General features: G+C 38.1%; 1 protein-coding gene across 3 annotated transcripts in view; it reads right to left on the reverse strand.

Moving 5' to 3' along the window:
- The window catches only part of LOC120632836 (dynein heavy chain, cytoplasmic), a 74344-nt gene that overhangs the window by 482 nt on the left and 52150 nt on the right, over positions 1 to 21712 (reverse strand). For 2 of the 3 annotated variants that reach the window (XM_039902866.1, XM_039902868.1), the window contains 31 exons: positions 20452 to 20605; positions 19024 to 19232; positions 18197 to 18356; positions 17926 to 18027; positions 17739 to 17838; positions 15369 to 15567; positions 13782 to 13899; positions 13486 to 13701; positions 12736 to 12891; positions 12455 to 12628; positions 12064 to 12228; positions 11845 to 11981; positions 11267 to 11427; positions 10713 to 10855; positions 10461 to 10529; positions 10123 to 10296; positions 9150 to 9370; positions 8619 to 8787; positions 7810 to 7984; positions 7127 to 7244; positions 6126 to 6339; positions 5471 to 5543; positions 5198 to 5319; positions 3972 to 4157; positions 3253 to 3381; positions 2705 to 2816; positions 2400 to 2497; positions 1938 to 2066; positions 1219 to 1416; positions 681 to 791; positions 86 to 249 (listed from right to left, as the gene is read on the reverse strand). In XM_039902866.1, the coding sequence (XP_039758800.1) occupies positions 86 to 249; positions 681 to 791; positions 1219 to 1416; positions 1938 to 2066; positions 2400 to 2497; positions 2705 to 2816; positions 3253 to 3381; positions 3972 to 4157; positions 5198 to 5319; positions 5471 to 5543; positions 6126 to 6339; positions 7127 to 7244; positions 7810 to 7984; positions 8619 to 8787; positions 9150 to 9370; positions 10123 to 10296; positions 10461 to 10529; positions 10713 to 10855; positions 11267 to 11427; positions 11845 to 11981; positions 12064 to 12228; positions 12455 to 12628; positions 12736 to 12891; positions 13486 to 13701; positions 13782 to 13899; positions 15369 to 15567; positions 17739 to 17838; positions 17926 to 18027; positions 18197 to 18356; positions 19024 to 19232; positions 20452 to 20605 (4656 nt within the window). Of the gene's footprint in view, positions 1 to 85; positions 250 to 680; positions 792 to 1218; positions 1417 to 1937; positions 2067 to 2399; positions 2498 to 2704; positions 2817 to 3252; positions 3382 to 3971; positions 4158 to 5197; positions 5320 to 5470; positions 5544 to 6125; positions 6340 to 7126; positions 7245 to 7809; positions 7985 to 8618; positions 8788 to 9149; positions 9371 to 10122; positions 10297 to 10460; positions 10530 to 10712; positions 10856 to 11266; positions 11428 to 11844; positions 11982 to 12063; positions 12229 to 12454; positions 12629 to 12735; positions 12892 to 13485; positions 13702 to 13781; positions 13900 to 15368; positions 15568 to 16375; positions 16572 to 17738; positions 17839 to 17925; positions 18028 to 18196; positions 18357 to 19023; positions 19233 to 20451; positions 20606 to 21712 lie in introns of all 3 variants that reach the window. The other variant, XM_039902867.1, reaches the window with a different exon arrangement.

The following is a 21712-nucleotide window of genomic DNA, read 5'->3' on the forward strand; positions in this document are numbered from 1 at the left end:
CTATCTTAAGATATATTCACTATATTAAACTTTATATTTGTAATGGTCATTACCGACAAAGGCGAATATTTCTTAGTAAAATTACCTTATCCAAGTGAGCACGGTCAAAGGTAGATCCACCATTATAGTGTTGGTGAGCAGCAATCTGTTGCCCTTCACGGTAGCTCCTTGCAGCTTGAGCCCCGTCACTGTGAACGACCACTCCGTTTGAGCGTTCTCAGCCGGCGTTCCGGGGTCCGGAATCGTCACCTAAAAATAATGATTTAGTCAAATTTAAAAAAAAGCATTGTAACTTACTGTAAACAAACTTGTCCTGTCCGCTCGCAATCGTGTATGTGGTTTCGAGTGTAGAAACACTAACGTCAAAGCAAAATGGACCTAATGCTAATCAGTGGCAAATTTTGAAATCCTCTTATTATTTATAATTTTAAAAGGAATTAGAGGAGGCTACTTCTTATATTTTACTCCGACGTTACGGAGCATCGATTGTCGAAATAGAACTTCGATTAGGAGCGTTCAAATTTTGTACTAATCATTCAATTTATATAGGAAGGCTTGAGATGTTTTCAATGCTATCTATTAGAAACGAGCATGTGAAGCTTTGTACTAACTCCATTATTCAAGTCTGTTTTAACATTTCTTTAACTCTGAGAAACAAAAAAGAGGTTGCCAGTTTTTACCTGTAGGTTCAGCTCTTCAAGCGACCAGGAGTTAGCTTGCGCGACGCACTGTCGTGTTGCTGTGATATACGCCTCTGGGTTAAGCAGACCTCCGAGCCAGACAGGGATACTCTGAAAGTAAAAAGTTCATACTGAACTACTCATACTGTGAAACGTATTTTAAGAGGTAATAAATTTTTCAAGAACTTGCAAATGACCATAATTGTCGAATAAACGCTTTTCTGAAGTGCCCGAGCGTCTATTCCCATCAGCGCACACGCAGATCCATTGAAACAACCATTACTCAGGAAGCATTTTGCATCTATTTGCATCTAAAAATCACATTTCAATAATTCATCAATGTCCCTCACCACTATTCCCCACTGCGTATTTGTCTCCTTAGATGTGTGTCAAAAACTGAGTCCGAGTTCGGGGTCAAACCTACACAAAAATTAGCCGCAGTATTTTTTAACCTTCAGGACAGCCAGTCCAATAGATACAATTTAAATGCACTATGCATATATGTATAAATCCGTGTGGTGGAGCCACCATGCGTTACCTGTAGTCGCTTGGCGCCTTTCTCGGCGACGGTTTTGGACACGTGGGCTAGCTGACCCACTCTTCGGGCGAAGTCATCTACCCACTGCTGCACGGTACAACCGCGAGCAACTGCGTACCGCCTCCACCCTGGTGGGAGCATGCCGCGTACTAACGCGCCCACCATGGAGCGAGTTTCGTTCGTCTGCTTCATAGAGCCCTGTATAAAAAAGACAAAAAAAAATCTTTCATTAACATACAAATATAAGGTCATCATAACGTTAAAACATTATTGTACACAACCCGTGTATAAGAAATGAGGCACCAATTACTATGTAAGTTTAAAATTAATGTTTACGATGTGGGGATTTGGCAATCCTGGCTGAGGCTGTTACAGGCTTTTGATGATGATGAATACAAAAATGAAATCGATATAAAATGGCAGTCTTAAAGGGGAGATCTCTTTCTTGCAGATTACCTACGGATACATTGAAAGACGGATAATGGTAGTTGGAGTATAATAGTTGTACACAACACAACAACAAAAATTAAAGATAACAGAAAAATAATTATAACATATCGTATACAATTTGTCGGGTTTTATATCGCTACAAAGGGATCTCTTACAGATAATCCCTTGGATATCATCATCTTTATCTTATAATAAGGTAATGTTTTGAAGGTTATTTGATGGTCTACATTTGCTGGTACAACTTTGATGGTGTTGGTAGTAAATATTACCTGACAAATAGCGGTAACGTTGCGAAGATCGTGTAGCACTTGCTGTAACAGCGAAGCGCCGGCCGCAACTTCCCGCTCGAAGAAACGATACAGAGGGTCCTTGATATTCTCCACCGTACGACGTAGGGTCTGGGGATAAATAAAAAAGGTTAGATAACTTTATTCATACAAAAAAATGACATGAAATTTAAACATTTCCGTTTTATCTTACTTCTAATTATTAGTCAAATCTTTAGAGTAGACCATTACCGCAGACAGTAAAGTAATTTATTTCTTCTCTGCCTAACTAACTGGCAGTAAGGAGCAGTTTTGGATGACTTTTACATACAATATTGACCAGAAAACGTAGTAAAAAATGGAAGTGTGTTGTTAGGATAACACTCAGCAATAATAAACCTTGCGCCGAAACTTAAATGTGATTTCAAGGCCAAACTAATGTATTGAAATATAGTCAAAACTAACCGGTAGTTCCTGCGGCAAAATTTGCAACCAACTGGTAGAAGTTTGGTGCAAAGTCTTCATCCATGCTGGTCGACCGTCGCCTTCCACTACAATCGAATCTGTAAAGAAATAAACGTGCATGAAATACAAGAACCCCTCTTTGAGAAAGTTAGCTGCGATTATATAAGCCCACCTAGGTCTATACATTTTTTTTGCCTAATGTAAAAAAAAAATGGTCTCAACGCTTTATCCGTGTGAGGTTTAAGTAACTTAAAACTGAACAAAATATAAATGAAGGACGAAAGTCTCTTTGCTCAGTATCTTACTTGGATCATGGTCTTGACTTGCTGCGTTGTACGCTAGTTCCTCTTCATCTTCAAGTTGCTGCATCTTTAGAAGTTTAGACACCAGGTCACTTCCTTGGGTTGTAAGCAGAACCTATTCATAAAAAAAAAAACTATCAAAATGCGTTTTTAGTTCAGTAAGTAATCCGAAAACAAATGACCCCTATCGTTTCATCGAATAGTGTTACTTTGTGCGAATCAAAAATATTACCTAAACCTTTATAAAGTTTATTTATCCTTATTAACACTTTTATTTTTTTATAGTTCGTAATGTTGAAAATAAAGTTACAATTAACACGACCCGTAATTTAAGATAAGTTAATAAGGCATATTCATATTTCTGCACTTTCATATTTGTCTTGATCTTCTCAATCAAACCGACATTCAAGTCTTACCGTAGTGATGAAGATTTGTAGAAGAGAGACGAAGATGAAAGCCCACACTTTATGAGAATGTTTATTTTATTCTAAATATTTGTTCGTTTAACGACCTGAAATAAATGTATAAGAGTAACCAAAATGTAATGGTACCTTTTCGGCGTTATTAGGCAACCCTAACCACGATGGAGTCTGTCGATCGGAAAGTTCTTCAATCCATTTGAGGAAGTGGTCACGACGGTTTCCGTCAGGCATAGTTATGTGACGTTGGTTTCCAGATGCCTGCAACAATTTAGATTTACAACTTTTAATTTATAACGAATCATGTTAAGGAGGAAATTAGTATCGTCGTCGTCTTCTCAATTGATGACTACTGGACATAGATAGGTTGGTTAGGCATTGTAGATATTTTTATGATAAAAAAAATTAAGTAGACAAACTTCATTTGCGTAAAGCATTGCTACAAAATTAAATTATTGACAAACGAGGTTGTAATAAACTCGTATAATTCTAAAGTAAAACGTATTGCGTTATCAAAAGTATTTCAAGAAAAAAAACTTTTACCTATCTTTTTGGTTGAACGCAGACCGCGATTCGGATCAAAAATATCATTCATATCTTTGGATGTTGATAAAAAAATCATACAGGGTAAGAGAACAATTATTATGATTTAAAAACCAAAAGAATTAATTTTTCTCCAGCTATAATGCTGTTATTATTTCAAGCATGATGAGGTCGCTTCTAAGTGTATTTACATTGTAGATGTTCAATATTATTACTGTTGGTGCCCTTATTAAATAAATAAATTATAACCAGAAATGATATACGGCTTTAAACTTACAACACCACATGAAATCTTTTAAAGAACTTACCCCGTCCACATTAGCTACAAGAGCAAAGTCCGCTTCGAAAGATCGCGGAGTGAAAAGTTTGCAGAGGAAAGAGTGCAGTAAACGCTGGTCGAACAAGTTGTCGATTTTGCCTCCGTAGATGCACTGCGACAGCAATGTCACGAGCGCCTCCCATGGGACCTTCTCTGGAGGCAAGTTGGTACGACCCTGGAGGGAAAAAGGATTGTGTTTCCGTAAATGCAATTCTAAAGACAAGCTGGAATGCTGAAAATCAGGGTGTTTAGTATCGGATAGGATCCGTTCCGATCAAGATCACTATTGTGACGACATTTAACTGTAAGATTATAATGCCCGAATTTCACCAAACCTGGGGATCGCCTTAATCGGATTCCTAGAGATATAAAACTGTTAACGAACTTATAAGTAAAGTCTTCTAACGAGCCTTCTCTCTCAGCCGACCACAGAAGGTTTCAGGTCTGTTGTTGAGATATTTGTGCATAGGCAGCAATAACAGATTGTATCTGTTACATTTCCCTTATATTAATATAATTATTAGGTTTTTTTTTCCTAGTTACTTAAGGGATGAAGGGGCTGGCATATCCGTGTTGGATAAAAGTCCCAAATAAATAAAGATTAAAAAAAAAAAAAAGTAAAGTCTAACAACGTTAGGCGCAGTCTCAAGTTACGACACCGATTCGGCGGTACGTAAAGTTTAGGGGTCTTGTAGACTGACACTTGACAAAGAAATATATAAATTCCTTTTTTTAATAATTTAAATCATAACGAAAAATGACAAATGTGATAATACAAACATAAAATACCACACCCTGTGGCAAGAACTATAGACGAATTAGGTTATATGAGTTGCCTTGTGAAAATCCATGGGTGAAAGGTAAATGACTAGGAATCTTCTTTCACTAGGCGTTACTTACTTAGGCATTGCCTTGTCCGTCTTTAGTGAAAACGGGCAATTGTGTTCTAATTTTGTTTGCGATTAGACCACTTTTCGTTCAAATAGTTTAAAAATAATAATATCACATAATATGTCGAGTTAAATGATAATAACTTCTATTTTTTGCGTATCGTGTTCTTAATTTGATATTTGTAAAAGTCCATTATTTTTTAGAAGAACATTATAAGAAATACTTCTAAAGCGTTTTCTTCTTCGTATATAATCAATATTTTCATAAACATCACAACTCGCAAACAAATCTTTCTCGTAACTGGAAAAAAAAAATTACACTTACCATAGCGGTGGCATCAATCCATGTATCGAGCGTATCGCAGGCCACACGTAAATCACTCTCGTTGAACTCGTAATACTTAGCCCAGCCCAGAGGTACATAGCGTAAGCGTTCTTGCACGATTCCTGGCAAAAGATATATCTCAGTAAGTAATTTATAAGTAAAAAGTATTATATTAAAAGTATCTACACCTAATAGGTTATATTTACACGATGCGAACCAAAGGCACTATGATTAGCGATATTTTAAAATGGATAATATGTAACTGAAACGTACCATGGAACCACGCAAGCAGGAAGTAAAGTCTAGCTCGTTCAGACGGTTGTTTCATCATTCGAGCTGCTGGTACCTAAAAAGATAGAATTAAAATAGGTATTAAATTACCTTGGTGATGATGCAGTTTTTGATGGTGGCGGGTTAACCTGTTAGGGGTATGCCAGTTATATTGAACCCATACCCCTAATCGGTCTCTATGCGATATCGTACCGGAACACTAAATCGCTTAGCAGCACGTCTTTGTCGGTATGGTGATAACTACGAGTAGCTATGTCGAAGCCACCAGAACAGATCAGAGAAAATTTATAATTTAAATTTCCTAAATTGCCCCTGGTCGACCCCGAACGAGGTGGACAGACGACATTAAGCGCGTCGCAGGTAGCCGCTGGATCCAAAAGACCTATATTGCCCCTGTCGGGACTCGAACCCGGGACCTTCAAATTAAAACCACAACGATCACGGCTGCGCCAGGGAGTTCAGCTGGTTGTTTATTTATTTATTTATAGGTACCATAAATTGTGATTACAAACATAAATTGTATACTTGTGTGTTACATTTTTATTTATAATTTTACGATATGTTTATGTGGTGTACAATAAAAGTGTATTCATTCATTTATAAATTTATGTAGTGTAAAAAGGAAAGCTTTACTCACGGTTGCGAAGGTTCGTAGAAGGTTAGCGCGGATTCCAGGTGGGGGCTCGAACACTAGCACGCGACCGGCGCGTAACAAGTTGACGGGCAACTTGGGGCTGATCTCCGTGGTGAGGAACAGGCGGAAGTTGGGATGCGGCTGCAACGAGTGTAGCTTCTTTTCCAGTTGCACCAACCATACAGGTGCCAGGTGCACGTTCTTCAGCATCACCCATCTGGTTAGATATTTGTGAGTCATATCACTGAACATAATTCGACATAGTTTAGCACATATATAGGACTCAACCCGCGACAGTTGTAAAAACTGTGAGTTATTTTTATTATAATATGGTCCTAGAATAAACTATAAAAACGTACGTTTTATTGACTGGGAACTAAACCGCTTATGAGGCAGAAATTTTCTTCTCTTTAGGTGAAATTACACAAACATAAATAACTCCAAAAGTTACTTTGAGTGGATTGCGTCTTTCTGAAAACCCCACTAAACCATCCAGAGAACCATGAGATGAAGAAATTAATATTGTTCATAACCAAAATATTTAAATGGGTATCAATATTTTACTCGACAATTTATTTAAAGATCAGCATCGTTCTCGAAAATTCGTAAAAGTAATTCCCATAATGGTAGTTTTTTCAGAGTAAAGGTTCATTCATAAATTATAGATGAATATTTTTTCTTCAAAGTAACGTTCGAGATAAGCGTATAAGCGATTATTCCTGAGATGGAGGACTTATTAATGTTTTGATTGCGTACGTGCCTGGTTTTTTTAAACATTTATTACCGGGCGAATTGTTAGAAACCTTTATACAATCTAAACCCTAATTTTATTTTGGAGGATGGCAGGTCAGATTTTAAAAATGCTAAATACATATCGACAAGCTGAATCACATACAGTGAAATTTTATTCCTCTAATAATGTCATAACTACGAAAACGTTGCTTGGTGTTCGGCTTATTTATTTGGCAATATTTATTTGAATATAACGATAAATAAGTACATACCGTCCAGTTTTACATGCTGTGTTAATAGCTCTTTCCGCTTGGTTAAAGCCTTCAGCGGATCCGATAGCGATACTAGATAGCGGCTTGTTCAATTCAGTTGCCATATCATCCACGCGACCTTGAAATAGGATGAAATTTAGTTTCTCCCTGCGCACAATATTTCTAACACATTGACAGATCATATGTTGCGACAAGATGTACCTTATGTAGTCATTGTAGATATTTAGGCACCTTAGTTCATAGAAAGTGACGTAATGCGAAAAGTATATCGCTTAACACAAGATTCCTTGCGAATATATCATTCAAATAAGGAGTATAGCTAGGAGAATCAACGTTATTTACATCATCCACTACAGGGGACAGATCTCCCACAATGAGAAGAGGTTAAGGCCGTAGCCAATCTACGCTGGCCCAGTGTGGATTGGTGGACTCCACACATCTTTGAGAAAATTATGGGGAACTCGCAGGCAAACAGGTTGCCTCACGTTTTCCTTCACCGTTTGAGCATGTGATATTTTAAATGCTTGAAACACTCATAACTTAGAAAAGTTAGAAGTGTTTGCTGAGATTCGAACTAGCTCTCCCGAAAATGAAGTTGAAGTCCTTCGCTATAACCTCTTACTCGTTATTAAATAAATACATTTAATAAATCGAATGGTGTAAATATTTTTTTATCTCCTTACCACTAGCATCATATCCAGGCACGGAGCATAACAACGCCGGCGTAGTGGCATTCAGTTGATTCTCCGTAATATTGGCCAGGTCGAATTCCGTCTCCGCCTTGGCCATAAAGCTGGGGCCTAGTACTGAAGCAACAAGTTGAGTTGCCGCTGCGATAACACGATCCGGTCTAAACGCCTGTTAAGAAATAATATTATGTAGCCTCTTTTAACGATAAATGAAAATAATTTGAGAAAAGCAGCACGTGTTGTAAACATTTTACCAATATTTTAGCTCTTACTTGACCTGATTCACAAATTAATTTATTGTAAGGATGTCTCAAGGAAATGTAGCACATATGTATAGAGATGTAGTAAATTTAACGTTAATTTAGTGCAGATAAATTACAAATATTTATATATATATACGACACGAATAAAATAAGAAGGAAATCACATCTCATACTAAACGGATTCATCAAGTAACCAATATTTGCTGACAACTTTTAGAACTAGTACTCATTGTGAGTCCACTACAGAGCACAGGCAATTCTCCGCTTCCTTCCAGGATGAAAAGGCTCTGCGGTGCGGATTGGTGGACTACGGTCTAAAGCTATATATATATGATCAAAGGCGTGTGAGGCCTTTAAAGAAATTATAGAGAACTCTCAGGCCTGCAAGTTTCCTTGATTCGTGTCATAAATAAAGCAAGTTATATTTAAATGCTTGAATTAAAAAAAAGCAGATAACTCTGGAAAACTACGAGGGGTCGAGCTCGGTTCCCCGAAAATAAGGCCGAAGTGTTAATCACTGGGCTATTAACCACTATTTACCTGTATAAGTAGAAGGCGGTGCATAGCGAGCGTATGCGGTTTTGGCGGTGCGGATGGTTCGCCGTCCCATAGCGTAGGTACGCACTGTTCGGGCGCGGCCTGAGCCAACCACGCTGACAGTTCGGGTAGCGATGCCGCTTTATCCAGCAATCGCCGGAACGACACCAGTCTGCCAAAGATGAGAGAGTTCATGAATACTTGCAGCTATAACAAGACATATTATAATGGCTGCAATAAATGGTTATTATTAATTTATAGGCAATAAGTTTTTCGGAAATTACAAACTTTCAATCGGCCAGAGTAAACTAGGGAGGGGAGGGACTGGGTTTACAGTATAACTGTTTTTTCTTTGCTCCTATGTAATAGTTTTTATTTTATTTTTGTAAATTCATATATATATAGACTTCTTTACCGACCGGCTGACCAGTAGGTCTGTAGTTTATGGTGCATTTACTGCAGTTTCCACAACTCTTTGCTAGGTTTTTTTTCCATTCCATGCTCTGAAAAGGTATGAAGTTGAATATAACATACCGGGAGCTAAGTCTAGCAGCCGCCTCGTGTTGTTGCTGTGTCAGAGACTCCAGCTGTGGCGTAGAGGCCACGTGACCCTCTCGACCACGTAGGAATACACCAAACTGTTGATCCAAAGTATCTTCGGCACCGGTACCCTTGAGTTGAATGCGACATAGCAGCAATGCGAACGTCAGTCGATCCGTATGAAGCATACCACGTGCCACCCGTTCGTATACCGCCTGACAAAGAAAATTAATGTTAGTACCAAAAATCTTGCTCCCATCGAGAGTCGTTCTCGAATAACGAAATACGGCAGCTCTAGAGTAAAATGCACCTAATTCTTATCGACATAAAGCCTAGATTTGTCTACGTTTCTATGGCTAGCGCTCTTAAGGACGTCATTGCTTTATAAACTTTCGTTTGCGAACATACGTTACCAGAACATTTGTTACAGAATCACATTCATTCGTGAGCACAACTTTTGGTTTTCTTTTCCATAGGTACCCACCGAACTGGCTACATTGCGCACAAACGTCATTGCGTAAGAAACGCTCGTGTAACGAACGCTAACAAACTTAAACTTGCAATTGCGAATGCACCCGGCGTACCATCCATTAGTGGAACGTTTGCAAATAAATATGGATGATGTTACAGAATTTAAGACGAGGAACATAAGTCCATTTTACAATGTCTTTTTTGTGTTTCGGAACTAGATAACGAAAGCGTTGAAGTCTCGTACTAAGAACACCTGAAAGTACCAGATTTACTCAGAAGTTACTGCACCGCATAGGAGAGAAGATTTCCTTTGGCTCCGTAGCTCTCGATTCGACCAGATCTTCTTCATCTTCCGCTTCAGTAATTAAGACTAAAAGACATGATAGTTTCTGATCTCCAAAAATTTTATAACGGCAACGTTTGAAAATGGGATTGTAGATAATTCAACCTAAAAAAGTATATTTCGAATTGCAACTGAAATTGGAAACCAACTTACTGTGAAAAGCTCTTCAGTGATAGTCATCAGCCTAGCAGTGTAGTCAGTCACACCGTTCAGTCCTGGATACACTAGAACGGTGCTGAAGATGTCGAGGAACATCTTAAGTGAGTACTGATACAGGAAGTGCACTTGGTGAAGAGCTTCCATTGTGAAATAGATACTACTGCATGCCTGAAAACAAATAGAGTTATTATATACCAGTCTCAAATATAATTTAATGAAAAAAAAAAAATCTGGTCTGAATTCAGAAATTTCATATAAAATTGTATGTAAAAACTGTATATTCAATAAAGCAATAAAGAAACACTAGTGATAAAGTTAAACTCATAACTTACTTGGGATAAAGGAAGGTATTGTTGACTGACGGTCTCGATTTCACCAATGACTTTGTCTGTCTCTTCGACCTGCAAAATAAAATTATTCAAAATTTCTAAATTTGGTCTACATTATAAGCAAGTTTGAAGCATGAATTTTGTTTGTTTGACAGTCTGAGTGACTAGCTACTAAAAATAATAATAAAAAATAAATACTTAATAATACCAATTCATAGCATAACATGAGCTGTTATATAACTATTACAACTTGACCTTTAAACCAATATCATCAGCCTCTTTTTTAAGCGTTTCAAGAGTTGCGATGACGGAATCATCATCAAGGATCTTGCCCTTCGCATCATTAAGTGCTTGAAGCAGGGATTTCTCTAGCTGGCGCAGACGGAGATGAAATTCACCTAAAATAAACTCATTATATCATATCTTTATTATACTTTAAAAAGTAAACAGCCACATCACTTGGGTTGGCGTAAATCTGTAAAATTAATTTTGAGCTGTGGAATCACTTATTTATCGTTTGCGAACTTAATATTCATTCTTACTAATTATAAATGCGAAAACGTTACGTTTGTTTTTTTGCCTTCCTTCACGTCCTAACTAAGATTTTTGGCATATAATTAGGTGAAAAGACGGAGAGTAAAGACTTCCCAGTAAAAAATCTGTTTCCACGGAATTTGTAATAAACCGTAATAAAATCGGAGGAACGCGGGCCACTACTAGTAAATAATAAATTGAAAGATTTATGCTAACCACAGTGTGTTTACTTTTTTAGTAGTAAGTTACTACTTGTGACTCAAGAAAATAAATACCTTGCAGTTTGAGCAGATCGGAGCGTTTCGTATCAATGTCTGGCCTTTCGGCTTTCAGTACGCGATGCAAGCACTGCGACTGGAGTGAAGAACGTGTTACCGTGAAATTGACAAACGTCACACGGGAACACATATCCGGCGGAAATTCGACGGTTGGGTCCCTAAAATTATAATAATCGTTAGGTTCGGAATTGGCTTTGTTTAAAAAAAAAGTCAATCGCTTCTTTTCTACCTAATTAAATAACACGCCAGCGATTTAAAGTATGACAGTTATAAAAAAATTACTAAATAGGTATATGTGGTAAAAACAGACTAACATAAATGAGGTGTTTTAGGTCTACAATGTTGTCAATTCTGTTATAAAAAATCTCTAAACTCAAAACTTGATAAGACTAAAAATGGTGTTATCTTTTTTCGTAAAGAACACAATTTTTTGACTGTTTCTTGTATTTTGGTTAAGTGATTTGGATTTCACAGATTTGGCTTTATTATATTACAGGCTAAATGGGCATTTTACACAATTACTTAAATTTTTTGGCAGAGGTTATTTTATATTAGTTATACACTTTATTTCATACCTAGTACTCAAGAAGATCACAAATGAAGGACTGAGATCGATATCCTGGTCTCCTAGAGTAATGAGCACACGTCCGCCCGTACGACGGAGCTCTCTATTTAGTACGGGGTTCAAAATGGGGTCGTAATTCTCAACGTCCTGTAAGAGTAATAAAAATTTAGTTTTTTCATTAAAACGATTTTTTTTTTTTATCAAGGTTATCAAAATAACGTTTACTCACCTGCACCAGCAATGGATTACCGAAACGGAGAGCCGACTCCAAGTTCTTTCGGAAGGAGTCGTCGAGGAAGGAAGTCTTGGTTATCTTACGCTCCTTAAATTCACGCATGATAAATTCAGTAGCTTGACCCGATGGATCAATAATTAGCGGGTACCTGTTAAACCGCTGCAAAAGAATGGAAATGTTTGGATATGCACATATAGATTAAAATGTATACAAATAATATATGATTATGAGTATGGGATTTCGAAATATTACATCTAATTAAGGTCACATTTATTTATAACGAGAGTTAAGGGCTAAATTTAATTCCAGAAATCCTCCAATAATGGGCCTTGTATAAAAATTCTAAAAGTTAAAGTCAACAACGCAGTATTAATCAGCGTTGTACCTTAAGCATGATAGCGTTCTCGACGCACAATTCATCGGTAGGCAGTGCGTTGGCCTGCCAACGTAGGCGCTCGTCGGGGTTACTGAGGTACTCAGTACGCGCGATGTCAGCGCGGAACTTGATGTTAGCTGCCGCCAGATGGGTTGTCCAGGTCGAGAATAGATTTTGACGATACTGAAACGAAATCCAAATATATAAGAGTATCATTTATTTTATTTAACTACCACATCAAAGTTAGGGGATTTTGAAATACTAAGACGGAAGTAGAATATTTTACTTACATGTTGATCAAAGTAACCGCCGTAAGCTATAAATGCAGCAGAAAGTAAGACATCTCCGACTATTGTGCTCATTTGCGAACGGAAAGCCTCCGAGCTGGCTTCCCATCGCTCACGTTCAATCACCAAACTTTTCAACAGTGCAATAGATCTATCCACCTGAAATTATTATTCACAACATGTATTTTAAGTGTTTTTATCAACATGACGTATCATATAACATGTGTTATTATTGGTAAGTGGTCAATGTTCGATTTAATTGAAATTGGCAAGGCGATTCACACAGTTTGTTGGATAGCGACTAATGAAATTCACCAATCAATGGCATTTTATAAATTTTTCGTATCTCGAATGCATTCCCTAACGACCACAGAAACTTGTTCTCCAAATGTGGGCCTTAAGGAATTTTACGATGTGTTTTCCTTGGACTCATAAAATAACACCCAAAAAGAAATACCCGCGCCATCATCCTATAAGAGTCCAGTGCTGGACTAAAGGCCTCTCCCAACGGGAGGGTAGGGTATGCCTAAACCCTGGTCATACTTGAGTGATTGCAGTAGATGGTAGTAACAGCACATAAGGAGTTTTCTGCCCGTTTTCCGTTACATTCCCTTACTCGTACCTTGACACCCGCGAAGAGAAACAGCGTTGACAACTTAATTTTGCCGTCACCTCAAATCTTTTTCCAAATTTATGATGCCGCAATAAAAGGATAGTTTGTATATTGCATAGTTTAGTGCGTGAACTTTTTACCTTAGCTTGAACATTCTCAAGGTCAGTCTTAATAGCCTGAGCTTGACTTATAAGTTGTGCGTATTCCTCTTTGTACGAGGCGATAGACTTTTCCAATTGGGCTATCAGATCGCGTACTCCGTTTCCAGCTGTAACGTTGCTTTGCGCCTGATCTTCCAAAGCCTTGAGTTCATTACGAAGCGGCTCCACGCGTTTTAACATGTCCGCATATTCGATCTGTAAATATTTCCCTTTTACTAATATTATTTCATAGAAAAATATTTGTTTTTAAACTAAGTAAAAGTAGAATTCTTTACCTGAGCAATAGCCCATTTCACCATAGGACCGCAGGCCATACTGGCCCTATTTACTTTTTCGAAGTTGTAATCCGGGTTACTTAGATAACGTGTCTTCATCTTTTCGCGGACATCGTCACTGACACATAAAAAAAGTGGTTAATATTTTGACTTCATGATCACCAATGATACACTCAATATGTGCTTTATGTGAAACCAATGAACCAAACCATGTCATACTCGATAAACTTTGACCTTTCGATTCATGCACATTCGTTTTCCACTGGATGATATGAAACGAACATCACTTACCAACACAGCAAAACAAAATAAAATAAGAGTAAACTATGCCTCAGCACTGTTGAAAAACATTATAGATAGCAAACAAATGGAAAAAAAAAACGACGTAAAACAAAAAAGAAAAGCAAGTCGCTTCACTGCCGTTAGTGATTTTCAACTGCTCACTTGGAGACCACTTACGGACGGACATTATTTATTGGCAAATACATTCATGCAACTCGAAGTGTGTAATTTGTACCTGCACTATCTGAAATAAATTAGTATTGGCAAATGTTGATGTATCAGTTTGTGTTTTAAAATGTAAGTGTAATCTCGAAAATGACCACCTTATCCAACGTCCTTAACCAAGTTCATAACCGAATCCACCCACCACAGCAAACATGCCAAAATGAGATGCATAACTGACCTGACTGAACATAATGCATCCTGAAATTTTTATAACGTGTTTCTGCTGTCCTTATCCTGTAATACTGTTTTCTAATAAAAGTTTAGTGTGAAACACAATTTTGTGTATTCTATCGGTCAGTTTCTGATAATTAATGGAGAACTTAAAACAAGTTAAAATCAATCGATGTCAGATTATAGCATAAGGATGGCTGACACGTAATTGGTATATTACTGAAACGAAAATCAAGACTACAATATAAAAAAAAGAAAAAAAACTCGTTTGTGCAAATAAGAAGTTATACTTCTTTAGCGCAAAGCACAAAGTTAAGTTTTTCTTTACGCATTGAAAAATTTGAAGTGAGCTTAATGAACTAAATCATAGACAACATCAAATACTACGAATCATTTCTATATCTATGTTGTGCGTTTAGTGATGTGCGTTTAGTTTCTAGTGGATCAATTAATGAGTTTCTGAACAGTATTATAGGGTTTGTTGCTTTATAAGTCTACTAGAGGTTCTTAAATTAATTGTGCAGTTCATACACTAATATGCAGACATTCACCATGCATAAGCAAGCTTTAAGCGACTAAAATTTTTATGCCTCAAAATATAAACCACATGTAATTTCGATCAGTAAATATATACCACTCATCATGTTCATTCGAATTTAACGTGATAAAAGAATAAATCAGGATTTTTAACATTTTAGTAAAATTATTCTTCTATTATGAATCTGTCATTAAAGAGTTATAATTTCGATACCATTTCGCTAGATATACTTTCCTATGAGGAGTGATATCGTTGTTACTGCACCATCACCACAAAATGAACCACTCGGTATCGAGGAAAGGCAACTGGGCACCGGGAGGTGAGTGGAGGAGGGGGGTGGGGAATCGGTGTAACTCTCTGCGCGTGCTCACGTGATGTCCTCGGTGGAGAAGTTGGACACGATGCTGTTGATGAAGTTCTCGCGCATGATGACGGCGCGTATGGCCTTCCAGTCGGTCGCGTTCTCGCCGAGCAGCAGGCATATGGACTCGAGCGCCACCTTCACGATAGCGGGCGGGTTGCCCATCGAGCGCACCTCCACCAGGTGCTGCTTCTTAATCGATTTGACCGCTGTGTAACGCCCGCACAGTCCGCGCCACGTCCGCCACCCGCCAAGCGAGAGCGACAGAGTACGAAAGAGAGAAACAAAAAAGGCCTTTTAGCTAAGGTGTTACATGCGGCTGGCGTTATTATCATACGACTGGGCCGGCCACTGAAATGGAACGTCGGTTAATCGGCACCGGCGAGCGGTCGCGACGATGCTCAGCTGGGTTAGTCACATTACGCTGTCAATTATTAGTGCCGTACATGGATGCCGATTTAATTTACGTACAGTGTCGTTGCGTTATTTGAGTCACATTAATAACAACAGTCACATATTATGCGAGCAAGCTTAGCATATTTACAATTATAATATTAAACCATCTAATAAATTAGAAAGTCTCATTCACAATAACGAATAATTAATACGAAACTTATATCGAAGTACAGTAGGATGCTTAAATAAAGTATGTGGTTACAAAAAAATATTCATGTCACAATTTCTGATGCACTAAATACACTAAAATGTTTTTGCCAATAAATATCGGACTGAGAAAAACGATTAGACCTACGCTTGCTATCTACAGAACATTCATGGGTAATGGTTTGTATTTTTGTCTCATTGGTGAAGTTTAAATGGCTTTCTAATTTTATTTTTGCTTGGAAATATAGCACGTCTTCTGTTACAAAAACATAATAAACTGATACCATGAATCTAGAGAATTGAAATTACTCGATCTAATAAATGGTCTTATGCAACACCCGTTACGCTATACGAGTATGGGTGATGAAATTTAGGACGTGCTATCTTCCCCGGCATAAACAGAACGGCACTAACGTGATATTCTCAGTCTCGAAGTTAACTATAGTCGATATGAAGTTGTCCTTCATAACGACAGAGCGGATGCCCTTCCACGTGTCTCCTTTTTCTCCGAGCAATGTGCAGATGGACTCGAGCGCCATCTTGACCACAGACGGCGGGTTGACCATAGACCGCACTTCGACCAACTGCTGCTTCTTGATCGAACGGACCGCTGTGTTTTGGGATCATCTTCAGCTTCAAGCTAAGCGCAAATTACGGTGGGCCGCAATGCAACGCAATTACGGATGTGTTATCCTATCCATACATTTCGCGGGAACGACAGCTACAACTCATATCATTTGAAAACAATTATAATTCACTCATCTTATTTTTTAGGACATATACAAATATATTGAAGAAACACACATGGTGTGTGTTTGTAATTATGTGAAATGTATGAAAAAGATTTCAGGTGATATAATCGAAATCCTTGGTGTTGGTTGCAGTGTTGCCCATAAGGTACTTGATATTAAGGGTGGGTTGCATAAATTTAACGTTAAAGTAAGTTACTGATATAAACCTGTTCTTTTGACAGTTGCCAAAAATATTTCGCCAAACAGTTGCTATGTTACCAGTACAGTGCTTATACTTTTTTTTTGTAATAATGTAATTTCTATAGTGTGTATATTCATTTAATAGTGTGTATATGCGGAGTCCAGACTAAATAGAAAGAATGAATAAATTTCTTCAAGCTTATTGTACAAGGTGACAGAACTATTTTTCACACCTGAAATTTGAAACAACCTGCCCTTAATACACTTCTCAATTTTAAAATATCCGCCAATGAAATAGGCATACGACTAACGCTAAGCTTAATGTGACAGTTATTGTGAGTCGATAAAAACAAACTACTTAATTGCTCTCCACAGCATGTTAACATTATTGTTTTAGTATAAAGTATCAATGTGCTTTGGGTCACTCATATAGTTCGGTTTGACACATTAGTAAAAATCACCGCCGATTGTGTAATAAAAAATTATTCACTTGATAGCATAAAACAAATGGTTTAAATTGCCAAACTGCTCATTTAACTTGTGTTTTGCTTGACGATTTGCATCAATCGCTTTTCATTTTATGCATCACTATAACTTTTTACAGCCTTCCTTAAGAAGGGTCAAAAACTGGGCTGTACACTATCTATTTTGAGAAACCTAAGCTGTGCTTCCGCCGCTGCTGATGTGAGACTTTGTAACAATATTTTCGAATACGAACTAATATTGGGTACGTGTCATATCGTTCTAGCTTCTTCAATTACTTTTGCATCCGAGTAATGATAAAATACTCAAGCTTATTTAGTTGTGCGAAATTCACAAACAGAATATAAAGAAATGAATCAAACCGTTTTGCGCATCGATGACAGCGGGTTCGACTTGAGCCAGGTCAGCCATTACATCCTTGCGTTTCGCTTCTATTTCTTTTGTCTGTTGTTCTAAAGCGACCTGTGCGTTTCAACATAAAAAGAACATTGTATTATTTGTTTTAATAGAATTTAATGTGGTTTTATTCAAAAACAATGCTTTCCAAACCTGGATCTCCTGACTTTCGACTTTTTTCTTTTCGGCCTCCTGTTGATCTTTGACCATTTGACGTAGTTTTGCGTTGGCGGCTTCGTTCTTTGCTTGCAATTCCTAGAACAATGTTAATGTTTTTAAGGTTTGTTTTTAATTTCTAACTTTACATCGTTCGACTACTATGTATGTCATCTATGTAAATATCTGAACAGATACATGTATTTAGAATTCTTAAATAGTTACATGTAGAAACTATTAAAATATTATGTTATATAAATTTAAGAACCTGTGATTTAACGGCAAGACTCTTCTGCATTTCTTCCACTTGCTCGACAGTTTCCGCGATTTTCCCGAGACCGACGTTCAAGTGAAGTTGTTGTTCTTCTAGATCAGCGCGTTTCTCAGAGTACAGTTTCACCATTTGCTGAATGAAGTCCAGATAGTGTCTGTAATTTATTCCAATTCATAAGTGTCTGTTAATGTCAGGTTTCGCCTCAAATAACTACTCTGGAAAATTGGAAAATGGGTTGGGAGGGTTGGTAATCGCAGAACTAAATGAAATAGTGTTTTACATTCTTCAAGTTTTACATTTGAAATTGAACTACTTTTGCATATATGAAATACTTTTAAATCACTAACACGAACACGTTATTAATGGATTATCTAACAAAAAATGCCGTGCAAAGTACCCTTTTGCAATGGGTGTGTTTAAGAAGATAAGTAGTTTTATTCCATCAATTACCTTGAAAATTATTTATCAGAAACAACAGTAGTTCATCTTTTGAAGCTTTTGCTGTATACAAACTAAACTTATTTCTTAGATTTTCTAATATCCAAGTTTAAGAGCTTCTGCATACACTCACTTCAATGCACAGCAATTTTCAAATGTTCAGAGCGTGACCAAAAAACTTATTTATTATTCCGGTATAAGGCCCTAAATCTGTATTATATCATAATCATCATTATCAACCAATTACCGATCCATTATAGGTCCGCTAGGAGAATACAAAGGGCTTAGGCTGTGGCCAAGTGCGGATTGGTAGACTTCACACACCTTTGAGAACGGTATGGAGAACTCTTAGGCATGCAGGTTAATATATGTGTATTGAATACCTTGGTGTAATAGCCATAGTGCGGTTGGCCCGCTTAGCCAGCCTGGCGTTGGCGCGGTGCAGTGTCTGGTGCACGTAGACGCACGCATTAACGACCGCAGCGCGGTGCGACGGTCTCGCTCCCACCTCCCCGCAAGCCGCCGGGAACTCCTCCGGGGGGACGTATTCCGACCAGTCTAAGTCCATGCGCGTCGTAAACTCTTTACCGACCTGGCAAATTTATAAGTCGAATAAAGATTTTCAATACATCCTCGTATACCCATTCCACAATGAGAAGGGGTTAGGGCCTTAGTACACCACGCTGGTCCAGCCGGATTCGTGGACAAGGATAATAGATTTCGATAATCCTTGCTGTGAAGAAGGAATTGAGTCTTTTCCAAAACCAGAAGTCAATCAAGGCATTTATAAGGATATACGTTTGGTTGGCCTCCTTGCGCAGAGTACAGCGGATAGCATAGGTAGGAGATAAAAATTATATCCCCCATTAAACCGCCAAGGATAAAATTAGTGTTGCCATTTGCCAAAGCACGGGAACAGGGAATAGGAGAAATTCTACTCGTGCGCCAATGCTCTGACAGTTTATAAAGCTGTGGGGGAAGATACAATTTTCCTTTCTCCTGCCCGTGCTGCTTGAACTATTATTTTCAGACTACCGCCTTCTTGATTGACTGAGAAATAAGGGAATGATAGCTGAAGATAATGGCTCAACGTTATAATTTTTACATTTGGTTTGCAAGATTGTCATGTATTCAGTTCCGACTAACAACTGTGGAGTCTTAGGAGCGTTTTGTTTACCTGTAGATATTAAATAACCCCTAGCCCTGTACTGTAAATTTTCTCTTGTCCTGTGATAGCTTACCCGGTAAAGACAGTATTGTATTACAGCCTAATATTAGAATTTTTTCTTTAAATTGCTTTAAATTAAATTAATACATAAATAGAAACGCGTATATTACATTAACAACTTTGTTAATTTGTAACATAAATATCACGTTAATTTGTGATGTAAACGTGAATTTGAAAATAAATGAATCGCGGTTTCAATATACTATTATATTAAAAGTTTCTCAAAATTTTAACAATTTGGATATTTTTATTACAATTAAGAAACTAGTTCTGTACTCGTCGACAACGGGAGGGTAATGTGTTCAACCCGCTATTTAAGATTTTAAGAAATCAACAAATAATATGTACTTTTAATCAAGGTCGCTTCACCATTCCTATTAAATGTAATTGAATGTTGGTAACGTCCATAGAAGTACCCAGCAATTTATTCAAAAGGTTATAAAGTGTCTTCTCGGAAATAATTCGCAATAACAGATACAAAAATTTAGATCATAAGCTGTGAAAGGTTAGGGAGCTAATACAATTTGCCTTAGCTTTGCTAAGAGCATGTGTGGAATACGACGTTTTGGTTATAATAACGAACCTGGAATAGCGCGCCATCGCTCCAATCTCCAAACCAATTGAGCACGCAACGATTGAACAAAGCCGGCGAGGTTGCCGCGCGATCCTTAAGTCCTTCAGATGACGGGTTCATAGTAAACACTACGTGCAGATTGCGCATAACTTGACCAGTAAACCTGATAAAAAAGGGATACACCATTTTAATTCCATAAAGAAAGCGTCTTCGGTCTATTGATAACTATGATAAAAAAAAACTAGTGGACGGAACTCTTCTACGGAGAACAGCAAAACAACCATAATTTTTTTTTACAGTAACAATTGACGACTCTAATACAACCAGAAGATGCTAAATTTCTTCCAGTAAGGACAGTGCGTGCTGCTGTTCTTGGCGGCGACCAATGCTTGCTGGCAGTTCTAGATAGCGGCGTCACAATAGGTCGTAACCGATCGACGTGACACCAGTGATCAGGCGAATTTGAGCCGCAAGCAGAAGAATTGACAGCTGACAGCTGATAACCATCGCCTATAAACAGAGCTTCCCAGGGCAAGCAGGGAGTGGATCCTACAAAATGCCGCCCTTTGGTGACCTGGCCGTCATCAACCGGAGGTGTACATACACCTCCGGCTCATGTACAGGCTCATGTGGGTTACTTTTGTTTATTTATTGTACGGAAAAGTGACGTTTGACAGGAGTGATTGCAAGATTTACGCCTGTCGCAAACCCATCGCGAGATACGTAATCACCTTGTGGATCACAGGTATGCTGCTTGGTGGCAGAAATAAACATGGCGAAAGTATTTCCTCGGACCAGCTTAGCCACAAAAAGCTCTACTCTCCTTAGAAGAAGTGAGTTAGAATAACCAACCTTCAACTATTTTAAGTATATAACACAAAGTTAATGCTCGATTTAGTTTTAATTATATTCATCATCATCATCATCATCACATCAACCGATAGACGTCCACTGCTGGACATAGGTCTTTTGTAGGGAGTTCCAAGTTCCACGATTCTGAGCCGCTTGGATCCAACGGCTACCTGCGACGCGCTTAATGTCGTCTGTCCACCTCGTTGGGGGTCGACCAACGCTGCGCTTACCAGTACGGGGCTGCCATTCCAGCACCTTGGGACCCCAACGTCCATCCTTTCTCCGAACTATGTGCCCGGCCCATTGCCACTTAAGCTTCGCGACTCGTTGAGCTATGTCGGTAACTTTGGTTCTTCTACGAATCTCCACATTTCTGATTCGATCGCGTAGAGATACTCCGAGCATAGCTCTCTCCATC

Source organism: Pararge aegeria, chromosome 20, assembly GCF_905163445.1.
Source record: "Pararge aegeria chromosome 20, ilParAegt1.1, whole genome shotgun sequence".
Lineage (NCBI taxonomy): Eukaryota > Metazoa > Arthropoda > Insecta > Lepidoptera > Nymphalidae > Pararge > Pararge aegeria.